The sequence below is a fragment of the Myotis davidii genome, unplaced genomic scaffold, assembly GCF_000327345.1.
Source record: "Myotis davidii unplaced genomic scaffold, ASM32734v1 scaffold705, whole genome shotgun sequence".
Classification (NCBI taxonomy): Eukaryota; Metazoa; Chordata; class Mammalia; order Chiroptera; family Vespertilionidae; genus Myotis; species Myotis davidii.
The window spans coordinates 170,153-183,042 of record NW_006296405.1 but is presented as its reverse complement, the minus strand read 5'-3'; the positions used below and the strand labels follow the sequence as shown (position 1 = coordinate 183,042).

The following is a 12,890-nucleotide window of genomic DNA, read 5'->3' as shown; positions in this document are numbered from 1 at the left end:
GTTTGAAGTCTTTTAGTTCTTATTCTAGCAAATTTGAACATAGCAAACTAATCAAAGTCTAGAAAATTATCAGTATCTGCCTTTTCTCCTAACAATTCCAGGACCTTAAAACACTAACTCTGATTACCCACTTGCCAATAATATGCTACCATTGTCCAGGATTTAAAATCTTGGTGTTAGGTGAGCGGGAAGAAAATATCCCCTGAGACTTTACAATAACAAGTAGCCCGCCCCACCCCATGAGTTTGTGATCTAAATTTGCGCTAACTATGTAGTAAAAAAAAAAAACCCCAAACTCGAGCAAATAATTTAATTTAGGCTGGTCTCAGGTTGGCAGTGCCTCCCAGGCAACTCACAAAAGTAAATGCAAATCCTCCCTGAAGAATTCCACTTCGATCCAGGCCTCAAGGCTTCCTATAGATAAAGGTCCAAAGAAAATGACTGGCTCACAGATGAATGGCGCAAGGAAACAATGCAGCACGAGTAAGAACCAGCAGAAACAATATACCGCAGAAATAGACTTGCAAAGTCTTCAGATTTTGCAATTATCTGGCATAGAATATAAAATAATTATCTTTTATAAATTTAAGGCAACAAACAAGGAGCTCTAAAATAGATAAGAAATTTAAGTCATTTGGACTTGAAAAAAATCAAATAGAACTTGTGAAAATGAATACCATATTGTGTTGACTATAAAACACAATTGACTGTAAGATGCACCAGAATGTTATGTGCCATCAGAAACACTGCCAATTATTACTGCAAGATGCCACTCATTATAAGACACACCCTGATTTCAGAGGTATTACAATGTGTGTTGGGGGGGGGAGGAATTGTTTCAGAATTGATGAACTGAAGAAATTGGAATTTAAAATTCAGCAGATTGATTCAATTATAGATTAAACTCAGCTGATGGGAGAACCAGTTAACTGGAATAAAGAAACAGATATTTGAATAATAATAATAATAATGAAACAGATATTTGATACAAAGAAATTATCCAGGAAGTAGCCCAGAGACACAATAAAGTGGAAATATAGCAGAATGATTGAGAGATTTGGATAGGATGAGAAGACCTAACATAGCTAATAAAGTGTTCCAGAAGGTGATAGAATGAAAAAGAGGCAAAGTTTAAAATTATGACTGAGAAATTTGTGAAAATAGTGGAAAGAGAGCCATCCCCAGATACAGGAGTCCAGATGAACCTCAAGCAGAATAAACTCAAGAAATCTATACCTGTATACACGGTGGTGTAGCTGAAGAATACACAAAAATAAAACTGCGTAACATCAATGACGAAGAGATCGTCACAACAACCAGGGATAAGAAAAGGTCACCTACTAAAGAGCAGTAAATAGACCAATGATGACCATTTGACAGCAAAACATGGGAGCCAGAAGACAGTGGGATGTTTTCAACATGCCGAGAGAAAAATAATAATCAACCTAGAATTGAAACCCAGCAAAATAAAGGATTTTCAGACAAATAAAAAGAGAGAACTTCACTCAAGGAATGTTTTAAAAGGTATCCTTCAAGCAGAAGGCAAATGATTCTAAATCCGAAGTATATTCTTCTAGAAGGAAAGGATTCAGGGAACTCTTTTTTATATTTTCTCCTGCAGGTGGGTGGATTTTCCTGTTATATTTATTTTAAATTAATTTTCTACTTACCCCATTAGAAATCTAAGGGCCAGGTCTATACGACTATTTCATTCCCAGATTTTAGCAAGTGCCTGGCACAGAGTACGTAGACATTCATTGAATAAATGACTAGATGAGTAATTAATTTTGAGGGAGACACCAATATTAGGTATTAGATCAAACACAGCTGGGTGTTTCTGCTTCAAATCCAGTCATTGGAGGCAGTGTTTTAGGGCTGTGAATGCGGCAGCCATTGCCACTTGTGGCTATTAAAATGAATTAAAATTAAAAATTCAGTTCTTCAGCTGCTAGTGGCTAGTGACTATCCTATTGGACAGCGAAGACAGAGAACAGTTCCATTATCACAGAAAGTTCTATTGGAAGTGCTGTCACAGAATTCTGGCGAATTCTTAACGGCTCCTCTCCCTCTCTTTCTCTCTTGCTCTTGATCTCTCTCTCTCCAGCCCCAAAGCAAGCACAGAGATAGATGTCTTGTTTTTAGTGTCTTAAAGGGATGCGTTTGAACAAGAAGATGCTGGGTACTTTTGGTGACTAGCGCCATCCCCACTTTTTCTTTTAAATCCCTGAGCTGTTGTTTACGAAGACATCCTTTTATTCCGGTTTTCACTAACGCCGAGTGTTACTTGGGTGGAAAGCGTAATTGCTCTCTTTTTTAGGCCCGTAAACCCTTTGCTAATGTGTCTGTCTGAGAGTTCCCAAAGCCAGGGCTCTAGGAGAGCCTGGCATGTCTGAGCAGCTGACCCACGAAATAATGGCGTAGGTCCAGCGGGGTGTGAGAGCAGGGCATTCTGTCAGGAAAAGAGCTCCCCTCTCTGCACACATGGCCAGTTAATTGGCCATTTGGGGAAGGGACAGATGGGGAGGGGGGCTGCTGAGAATGGCTGGTGACAGTTAAGTGGCCTTTTGTTGACATCCTCCGCTGAACAACTTTGTTGGATTTCGTCCGTCTCTGCCTCTCCTCTGCCTCCTGTGGCTTTTCTGTTAGATTCATCGTTTACCGTTCAGGCATCATCTTTCAGGCTCTGCTTCCAATATGACTGCTGTGTGTGCTGGCCTCTGCTTTATTCCTGCTATTGCCAGACCATAAAGGGGGCTGTGCGGGGCTTTGGCAGGACCGAGAAATTGACTCTGCTGTCTGTTGAGAACTATAATGATGACTGCAGGGACCTTCCTGTCCAGCAGAAAACTCACTGCCTACCCCGGCATAATGGGGACCACCTGAAGGCAGAGAAAAGGGACTCTTCGCTGAATTCCTTCTCATGCAATACGTTTCCTCGGTTCCCCTCTCCATTCTCTTCTCTTCCCCTTCTCCGTTGCAATTGGAGCACTGACCTAAGATGCAGTTGTGACTAAGAGTTAACGTCTTTGAAATAATAATACATTCCATTTTGAGGGCTTTGCCCAGCCAATTCACCCAAGTTGTCTCTGCTAATACGCCCCTCCCCCCCTGCCAACCCACCCCCAGAACCCCTGTGAGGTAGGGAAGGGAGGTGTTATTAACCCCATTTGACTGATGAGTGAACGGAGATTTAGAGAGATGAAGTCAATTACCCCAGCTCTTTTAGACAGGAAGTGAGCACCGGTCTTTGCCTCTAAACCCAGAGTTCTCTCAATGGCGCCCACACCCTTATGTGTGAGGAGGATATGGCCCAGGGAAAGTGTGAGTGGATGGGGAGGGAGGAGAGCAAAAAGGAAAGAATTAAGTGAAGAGGGAGGAAAGGAGTGATTTCCTTGGGTCTCTAGTTACTCTTATCTTTCTTTCAAGATGGTGGATTTGACGTTCACAACATGCTGGCCCAGTAAACCTCCAGGGAAGAAAGAAAGCCAAGGGCCTTGTCTTCCTCGTTCCCTCTTTCCTCCCCCGTTTCCAGGAGAGGATTTGCCCAGAAGTGGGAAGGGGCGGCCTTAGCTCTCCCAACGCCAGTGTGTGGCTGGGCCTCCCCAGAGAGAGCCTCACGCCCATCCTCAGGCCGGGGCTGCCGGCCTCTAGGTGCTGCCGGGCCTGAGGCCTGGGCCATGTCCTCAGGCCAGGCAACCTCCTGACGCTCCCCTGGAGGAGGGAGCATGCAGGGCGCCCGGGCAGGAGGCTGGGGCCCTGGGCTGCCCGCGGTGGACAGACGGACGCTCCTGGTCTGCAGCTTTATCCTGGCAGCAGCTTTGGGCCAAATGAATTTCACAGGGTGAGTGGCTGCTCCGTAGCAGAAGGAAGGACTAACAGGCGCCCGGGGGCCGGGTGTCCCAGTGGGGAGGTGGCTGTCCGCTGGGACTTGGTCAAGGCACCCAGAGTCAGGACTTCGGTTCTCACCCTGAACCCACTTCCAACTCCGCAGTCTCCCACTCCCGTGATCAAGGGTAGGGCACACGGCTGGGTTATTGTCCCCCCCAAACCCAGAATTCTCAATCTGGGGCTCTTGGGTTAAGCTTTTAGGGCTCTAAGAACCCATGAAATCATACATAATTTTGGGGGTATGTATTTTTTTTCTGGGGGAGGGTGCATAGCTTTTCTCAGATTCTTAAAGAAGTTAGTAACCCCCAAAAGACTATACCCCCTACCAAAGATGGATGTAGGATTATACTCCTTTAAATAACACAAGCACCAGTGTTCTACACCAGGCCAGTAAGGACACAATTTCCCAGCCTCCCAATGACCCCGCACTAGAGAGGAAGATACAAGCTTAGAGAGCAGGTACATTGTCCACGGTCTCAGAGCCAGTCAGGGATGGAGCCAACGCCATCCCAGGCCTCAGACCCTAGAGGTCACGCTGCAGGCTGCTCAGTTCCACCGCCTCCCACTCCCCGCAGGAAGACAGGAGGGAGCTCAGTTTTCCCAGAAGGCAGAGTGAGGCCGACCTCCTCTTCCATGTCCCCAAGCTCTTGGGAGAAAGAAGTTTGGACACCAGGTGTAGACAGACCATGGCCTTGGGACAGCTGTATGCAGAGCACTTGGGCCATCGTTTGTCCCTGTAACCCCAGTATCCTATAACCCCACTCCTTTCTCCCTCAGGCCTCTTGTTCTTGCACCTTCCTCCACTCCCCTCATTCCTTCCCCATCTTTCTTTCCCTGTCTGGTCCTTGGGTTCATTAGTAGCACAGACGGGTTTATTTGGTCCACTGGGTGGTCTGTTCTTGGCGGAGATTGCTGGCCCCAGGATGAAGGACTTGCAGGCTTCCCAGAGCTACAAGCCCTTCTGCTCAGTCCTTCAGCCTTCACATGGCCAAGTGCCCCCCAGCCTGCCTACCAGGCCCCCTCAGCCCAGTGTCTTCTCCACGCTGGCTCCTGTAAGCAGCACAGCCTTCCAGGAACCCCTCTCAGCCGCTCCCTCTGCCCCTCCCATGTCTTTCCAGGGACCAGGTTCTTCGAATCCTGGCTCAAAATGAGATGCAGCTTTCCCTTCTCAGGGACCTGGAGGGCCTGACGCCCCAGAAGGTGAGGACTGCTCAGGGCTCAGGGACATGCTCTCCCTTCTCTCACAGTGGTTTGCACCTTTGGCTCCCTGGTTCCCCTCCCCAGCCCCCCGCATCCCCCAGTCCCCTGCCCCAAACCTGCTCTCTGATGGCTCTGCCAAACATCACAGAACTATGGAAAAATCAACGGTGGCTCCTCTTCAGGAAAGGCTGGGAGCACTTGCCCAGAAGGCTGGGCAGCTCTTGTTGGCTTTCCCCTCTGTCCTGGATGGGCCACTGAGGGGACCCTGTGCGGGCCGCTCTGGATCCAGCTAAAATGTCCTGAAGCCACACGGGGTGGGGGGCACATCTGTCTCTGGGTGGGATGCCATGCAGCACGCAGACTGGGCACATCTGTTTGCCAATTGAAAGAATTGGAAGGGCTTCGCTTGGCAAACCTGTGTTTTATTTGGGCTCGTCCCTGTCAGATGAGCATTGGTTTCCAAGAACATTTGTCCTCTGTGAGTATTCCACAATGGAAAACATTTCCGTCAACGACTGTAATAGAAGGACTCTGTTTGAGGGCTGTTGAAACAACCAGCTATTTCTGGATGTGGCCCAGAGCCCTCGTTCCGATTTGTATGAGTGCCCTTACCAGCCCACTCTCGTAACGCCTGATAGTCACTCCGTCCATTTTAGAAACTGAAAAATGGACGGAGCATTCGAATGACCTGGGACTCCGGGTGAGGCCTCTCCTACTTTTTTAGGTTTGGGGGCAGCGAGGCCTCTGTCTTCTGACCATGTTCTTGTCCATGTTCATGTTCCAGAGGAGGAGCTGTCTCTTTTGTAGCAACTGCTTTGGGCTCTGGGACTGGGGCAACATTGCAGTGTGAGCCTGGGTGATGAAAGGGCCCCGACTTTAGGGGCAGAAACTCAGTGACCTGGGGATCTTTTATGGTTGCACATCTTCCTGCTCGGCCTTAGGGTTTCATCAGGGAACGGGGCCCTTTCCTCTCTGTAGGAGATCACCTGGTTTTCCAGGGCGCTACAGGGTCGTGTGTAAGGACAGGGGACACAGGCTCCCGTTTTTCTTTCGTTTGTGAACAAGGTGGACTTCTGGCGTGGCCCAGCCAGGCCCAGCCTCCCTGTGGACATGAGAGTTCCTTTCTCTGAACTGAAAGACGTCAAAGATTATCTGGAGTCTCACGGCCTCGCTTACAGCGTCATGATCAAGGACATCCAGGTGAGGGCCCGCCCAGCGCTGCCTTTCTGGTTCTGGCTCAACATGGAGAAAAAAGACCCAGGGCTCAGGTGGAGAAGGGAGCTGGAGGAAGTAGCTCTGGCTTCTGTGCGGCAGCTCTGGAGGCCCCCCTTGCTTCCTGACTGCCCCTCCGGGTCCCCGTGGTGTCCCAGCCATCCCCAGGGAGTCCCTTCATGCCAGAGGAGTCCCGTGTGAGCCCTGCTGTGGCTTCCCTGCCCCCCTCCACCGCAGGGCTCTCCGTCCGAGGCCCCTCTCCCGGGCAGGATTCTCCCAGGGCCATGGTCGGCAAACCGTCGCTCATGAGCCACATGCGGCTCTTTGGCCCCTTGAGTGTGGCTCTTCCACAAAATACCACGTGCGGGCGCGCACGTACAGTGCGATTGAAACTTCGTGGCCCATGCGCAGAAGTCGGTTTTCGGCCTGGGAGTCTATTTTGAAGTGGAGTTAGAAGAAGTGGGGGGTGTCAGTTGGTCCCGCTAGGGCAGATGTGGTGCAGGCAGGCCGCAGGATTCCAACTCTCCCAGCCACACTTGTCTATCTGAAACAAGTATACAAGACGAGTGGATGAGAGAGTTGGAAGGGGTCGACCTCATCGAACATACCTCAGATTGAGGACATTTTTAGCAAAGGCCAACTTAGGAGTGCCCGAACTAAGTTAATAACAATGTACCTACCTATATAATTTAAGTTTAGAAAATTTGGCTCTCAAAAGAAATTTCAATCGTCATCCTGTTGGTATTTGGCTCTGTTGACTAATGAGTTTGCCGACCACTGCCCCAGGGGAACAGCTCTGGGAGAAGTGGCTGCAGACCGGCCCTTGGGTAGGGCAAAGGGAGACTTCATCTTGGGAACCCCTTCTCCCCAGGCCCCCCTGGTGGCTGCCCCTTCCAGCATCTTTTCTGAACACTATGGAATTCTATTTCAATTGTTTTGTCTTCGAGGATGTTCCCAGGGGCCCCCTTCCTCTAGCAATTGGGCACCCTCCTCAGAGGCTGTGGGGTACCTGTAGCACTGTGTCCCCGGGGTTCGTTCCCAACACGCAGAGCTGCAGCTAATCTCCTCTCCCCCGAGTGTGGGAACACAGAGTCTCCTGCGGCGCACACACTTGACACCACATGCCAGGGGATAAACGCATTAGGCGGCATTACTTTCCCAGGCGAGCACAGGGCCGGGGCACTTAGGTCCATTCAAAGACTTTTATCCTCATCAGGCACATCTGTTTCCCGCTCCACATGTGGGGGGTGGGCTATTTCTCTAATTAAATCCCCACAAACAAAAATGGGGAAACTCCCACAGACAAGAGAGGCCACCACATCAAAAGAAAGCGCGCTCCGTTCTCATTGTAGCCCATGCCTGCGTTTTGAAGTTTGCATTTCCCTGCTCCCTCTCCATCCTGGAAACCCCGCAGCATTTGGCAAACAGATATGAAAAGGTCTCTAAAAAGTTCCTGTTGGTTTCTGCACATCAGGAATAGCTCCAGAGGCACCTCTGAGCCCTGCCTCCCTCCCCCTTCCCCCTTTCCCCTCCCCCAGTTCCTTTGAAGCTGGTCCATCCTCTCTCTGTCAGCCTGTAACCTCCTCCCGCCGACCCCCCTCCCCTCACTGTGGTCCCCAGCTCTGGAGTCCCTGGAGGTGGGGGGTTGGGGGGAATTTTTACTCATTTTTCAGTAAAATGCCCTGGACTCTCAGCCCTAACCCAGCCAGGCAGGATTTTCACCAACTCGCTCTGTCTGCAACACATCAAGCTCCGATTGTCAGATGTGAGATCCAGTTTTGGCTTAGAGGGAGCTGGGGTGGGGGAGGCTGCTGAGCCGCGCTGATTTGTGGCGATGAAGGGAAAAGGTGTCCAGGAGGACGAAAGCTCAGAGGCGCGAACAGGAGGGGAAGGGCTTCGCACCACTCAGGTTTCTGGCCTCCGGCCTGCTGTTCCGGCGATGAACCCAGAGGCCTGATTTCTTCTGTCTTCTGGATCTTCTCAGCCCCGGTCTTTGGCACAGTGTTTCCTGCGTGGTGGGCCCTCAACAACTGTCTGCTGAATTGTTCTATTGGTAGGTTCTGGAGGAGCATGCCCAGAGGGACACACACCTCTTCCCCTGAGCCCCACAAGGCCCAGGACCGTGCTCCGCATCCATCTTTATGCCCCAGAGCCTACGCTAGGACCTGCCGCCTAGCTGGGGGTTAATAAATGCTGGCTGAATGAGTTGATGGGAGAAGGAAAGGAAAGAGGGCGAGCTTGCTTGATAGAACTAGGCCTTCACTTTGGCCAGAGGCACTGGAGAGATTTGAAGAGGGACATGTCCCCCCCCCCCCCCCCCCCCCCCCCCCCCCACTCCACATCCCCATGGTCAGAGGGATGCTTGAGACAGAAGAGTTGGGTTCATTCATTCGGGTTTATTCATTCCACACACAGATATGGCGGTGTGTACTCTGTGCTGGGTATCGGGCAAGGTGCTGGAAATACAAAGATGAGAACTGGTCTGTATCCAGGGAGCTGAGTGAGGTGGGGGCGGGGAGCGGAGGGAGTGAAGCAGTGATTACAATGGAGTGGATGAGTGCACGGAGGGAGTGGAGCAGGTTGCTATGGGAGCGACTACAAGAGGCCCTGCAAGTTGCTCTGAAAAGGCGGTAATTACGGTGTGGCTGAAGAGCAGAGAGGGGGGACTGGGAGGGGAAGGGGGCCCCAGATTGGCGATGAGGCCGGTCCAGATCACAAAGGGCATCCTCCGCGGGGTGAAGAGGTCAAGATTTTATCCCCCAAACGGCAAGGGAGCCCGTGGAGGTCTCTGACATGGTCAGATTTGCATTGAAGAAAAATCCCTCTGACGGTGACAATGTTGAGTTGGGGACAGGAGCAGGGAGGGGGGAAGGGTGGTGAGGAAATTGCAGTGGGCCAGGCAAGAAATTATCTGATGCTGAGTGAGCTCTATTTGCATTTAATTTTTCTTCACCTCCTCGTTCTTGTCAGCCCTTTGGTGGTGGTTGTTGTTTCCTGTAGATGAGTCACCGTGGAAAAGCTTCACCTGAGCAATCAGCTCTGTGGATTTTAATGGCTTTTTTTCTGATTACAAAATTAATAAATATTCATGTTAGGTAATTTGGAAAATAGGGAAAAGCATACAGGAGACAACAAAAATCACCCATCCTCTGAGCATCTAGAGCAAAACACAATTTAGTGTAAATATTGCTTCACCAATTCCCCCTCTCAACTGAATCGCTCCCATCAGCTTACAAATACAGAGTTATTTATCCCACCTTAAAAAAAAATCCTCCCTTGATCCGTTTCCCCCACCTCCAGCTACCACCCAGTCTCTCCTCGTCCTTAGGGCAAGCCTGGAAGTCTGCACCCGCCTGGGTCGCCTGGGTCGGGTCGCCCATCTTACCGGCTGCTCCTTTGTAGGGTGGTTTCCTGTTTCCCAGCTTTGTCCTTTGACCTCTTCTCTGTCCCCTCGAGGCCAAGGATCATGGCATTGAATACCATCAGCCTCCTGAACACTCCCATATTCACAGCTCCAGCCAGACTCACGTACCTCCCCTGAGCTCCAGACTCACGTACCTCCCCTGAGCTCCAGACTCACGTACCTCCCCTGAACTCCAGACTCACTACCTTGCTGGCATCTCAAACTTCACTGTCCCAACCGAGCTTCCAAGGCCCCCCAGAGAGCTCTCTGCGGCCTTCCTCATCTCAGGAAATTCTACTTCAATTGTTGGAGTCACGCTTGACTCCTTTCTCGCATCCCATAGCCAATCCATCAGGAAATCGCTGTTACCGCCTGGGCCAACACTCCTTCAGCTGCCTCCCGGATAGTTTTCTAACTGGCCTCCCTGACCCCTCCCTTATCTCCTTACCGCCTAGTCTTTGTTTGTTTGTTTGTTTTGTTAATTTTCACCTGAGAATATTTTCTTCATTGATCTTTTTAGAGAGAGTGGAAGGGAGAGATAGAAAGAGAGAAATATCAATGTCAGAGAGACATATCGATTGGTTGCCTCTCCCACTGATCTGGACCGGGGCCGGCGATGGAGCCTGCAACTGAGGTATGTGCCCTTGTCTGGAATTGAACCCTTGACCCTTCAATCTGAGGGCTGACGCTCTAACCACTGAGCAAACGGGCTAGCTAGGGCTTTATTGCCTGGTCTTAAAACAGCAACCACACGGGTCCTTTAAAAATATTCAAGTCTGATTATATCACTCCTCTGTTTAAAACCCTCAATGCCATTCCAATGCAGAGTAAAAGCCAAAGTCCTTAAAATGGCTGTAAGGCTCGATCAGGGGTGGGGAACCTTTTTTGTGCCGTGCCGAGGGCTATTTGGATATTTATAACATCATTCGAGAGCCAAACGAAATTATCAACTTAAAAATTAGCCGGCTTGCCTGGCCAGCATGGCTCAACGGTTGAGCATCGGCCTATGAACCAGGAGGTCATGGTTCGATTCCTGGTCAGAGCACATGCCCTGGTTGTGGGCTTGATTCCTAGTGCGGGGCCTGCCAGAGGCAGCCAATCAGTGATTCTCTCTCATCATTGATGTTTCTATCTCTCTCTCCCTCTCCCTTCCTCTCTGAAATCAATAAAAATATATTTTTTAAAAATTAGCCTGCTAGATTTGGTCAAACATTTAATTAATTCACCCCTAATGCCTTGGTAGGACCAGACCACATGATTTCTCTGCCTTATATGGCTCACGGGCCAGGTGTTCCCCCCACCCCCACCCCCTGTTCTTCATGATCTGAGTCCCACACTCTTCACTATTTCCCCCTTGCTCACTCTGCTTCAGACACTCGGACCTCCTTGCTGTACCTCAAACTTGCCTGACCCTTTCCTGACTAGATTCACACCTCAGGGCCTTTGCACATGCTGGTCCTTACAATTGGAATGCTGTTTCTACAGTTATCTGCCTGGCTTATTCCCTCACTGCTTTCAGAATCTTATTCACATGCCACCCTTTCACCTTATTTTAAAGTGCACCCTTCTTCTCCATACTTCCCCAATTCCCTCCTTCCTGCCTCTGAATTATTTCTCTCCTTGGCAGTTACCGCCTTTTATTATCCTGTGTAATTGACTTATTTATCCTGTTTATTGTTTGTATCCCCTACTAGACTATCGTATCTTTAGTGTTCAGTGTGCTCCATAAACACTTGTTTGGAAGAGATTCAAAAGTAGAAATGCTGTTGACTGGGGTGGGGTGGGGGAGGGGGCAGCTCTAAAGAGGAGAGGAGGGCCCTAGCTGGTTTGGCTCAGTGGATAGAGCATCGGCCTGTGGACTGAAGGGTCCAAGTTCGATTCCAGTCAAGGGCATGTACCTTGGTTGCAGGCTCTGCCCCTGGTTCGGGGTGCCTGCAGGAGGCAACCAAGCGAAGTGTTTCTCTCACATTGATGTTTCTCTCTGTCTTTCCCTCTCTCTAAAAATCAATGGGAAAATATCCTCAGGTGAGGCTTTAAAAAATTGATTAAAAAATAATAATTAAATAAAGAGAAGAGGAGGACAGGTAGGGATGAGTGCAGGAGAAGGCGAGGGAAGGAGGAGGCCCTCAGGGGTAAGGCCCTGAGGGAGAGGCAGAGGCGGGGACATGGACTGAAGGACTAATCCTTGGCGGGAGCAGGTGCTCACGGACTCACACAAGCGACCATTCATGAGAGTGCTCTGCCTCCCCAAGTCCTACACACACCGCTCCCCGCGGGAGGAATCCAGACTTCCTGGTTGTGCCTCCCATTGATCGCTCCATCACAGAGTCCTGGAGTCACCCCAAGAGCTCCTCTTGTTGTCCTGTCGTTGTCACGGTCATTAGCACAGCTAGGATTTTCTACATGTTAGGCGATGTGCTAAGCATTTTAGGCGTATTAACCCTTCTAATGTTCATGAGAACATCTGCTAAAGTATGTGGTAACATGACCCCCATTTAATGGCGACACAGAGAAATTAGCCACTTGCCCAAGTCAGTGAGACCGTCGGGATTTCATCCGAGACAGCTGCTCCAGGCCCAGCACCCTTCGCCCTTGTGCCAGCTGCCTCCTCAGAGGTTGTCGTTGTTGTTTGTGTGGTGTTTTCAGCTGCCTTTTGGGCAGTGATGCCATAGTTTAGCCTTGATCTGTCAGGGGGTCCATTCTAACACCCCCACTCTATTACCTTCTCCCCAACCCCCATAGGCATGGACTGTAGTTACCACCCGCCGTGTAGCTGCTATTGCAAACGTTAGGCCTGGAAGAGCAGGGCAGGGCCCTTGAGGAGAGGGACTGCTGTGGTCACAGAGCGGGGTCAGCGCCCCTCTCCCCTCGCCACCCCCCACCCCGCCCCACTGATTCTCTGAGCTGTGTCCATTTCCTGTCTGTGGTCCGAGCCCCGCTGCGCTGCCCAGTGAGTTCCCTCCGCTGTCAACTTCACTTTTGGGGGCCCTCCGTCTCCTCCCCTCCCTCTTCCTGGAGGTGCTGTTCTCTGCTTAATGCCCCCCGTCCTTCCTCACTCCTGTCGTAAATTAATTCACACGGAGGTATTACTTTCCCTGTCAGGTTTTGGCGTCCAGGGAGGCAAATGGCTGCCTTCTGAGGTTTCTCTCTCTCCCCCTTTCCTCTCAGAGCAGCCTGAGGGCTGTAA

The 12,890-nt window shown here is 50.4% G+C and overlaps 1 protein-coding gene across 2 annotated transcripts in view; it reads left to right on the top strand.

The window, feature by feature from the left end:
• The first annotated feature begins 3,725 nt into the window (after positions 1-3,725).
• Positions 3,726-12,890, top strand: part of CPA5 (carboxypeptidase A5) — a 20,452-nt gene continuing 11,287 nt past the window's right edge. Inside the window, exons 1-3 of one of the 2 annotated variants that reach the window (XM_006771369.2) lie at positions 3,726-3,841; positions 5,007-5,088; positions 6,154-6,288. In XM_006771369.2, coding sequence (XP_006771432.1) covers positions 3,726-3,841; positions 5,007-5,088; positions 6,154-6,288 — 333 coding nt within the window. The remainder of the gene's footprint in view (positions 3,842-5,006; positions 5,089-6,153; positions 6,289-12,890) is intronic. The other variant, XM_015568872.1, reaches the window with a different exon arrangement.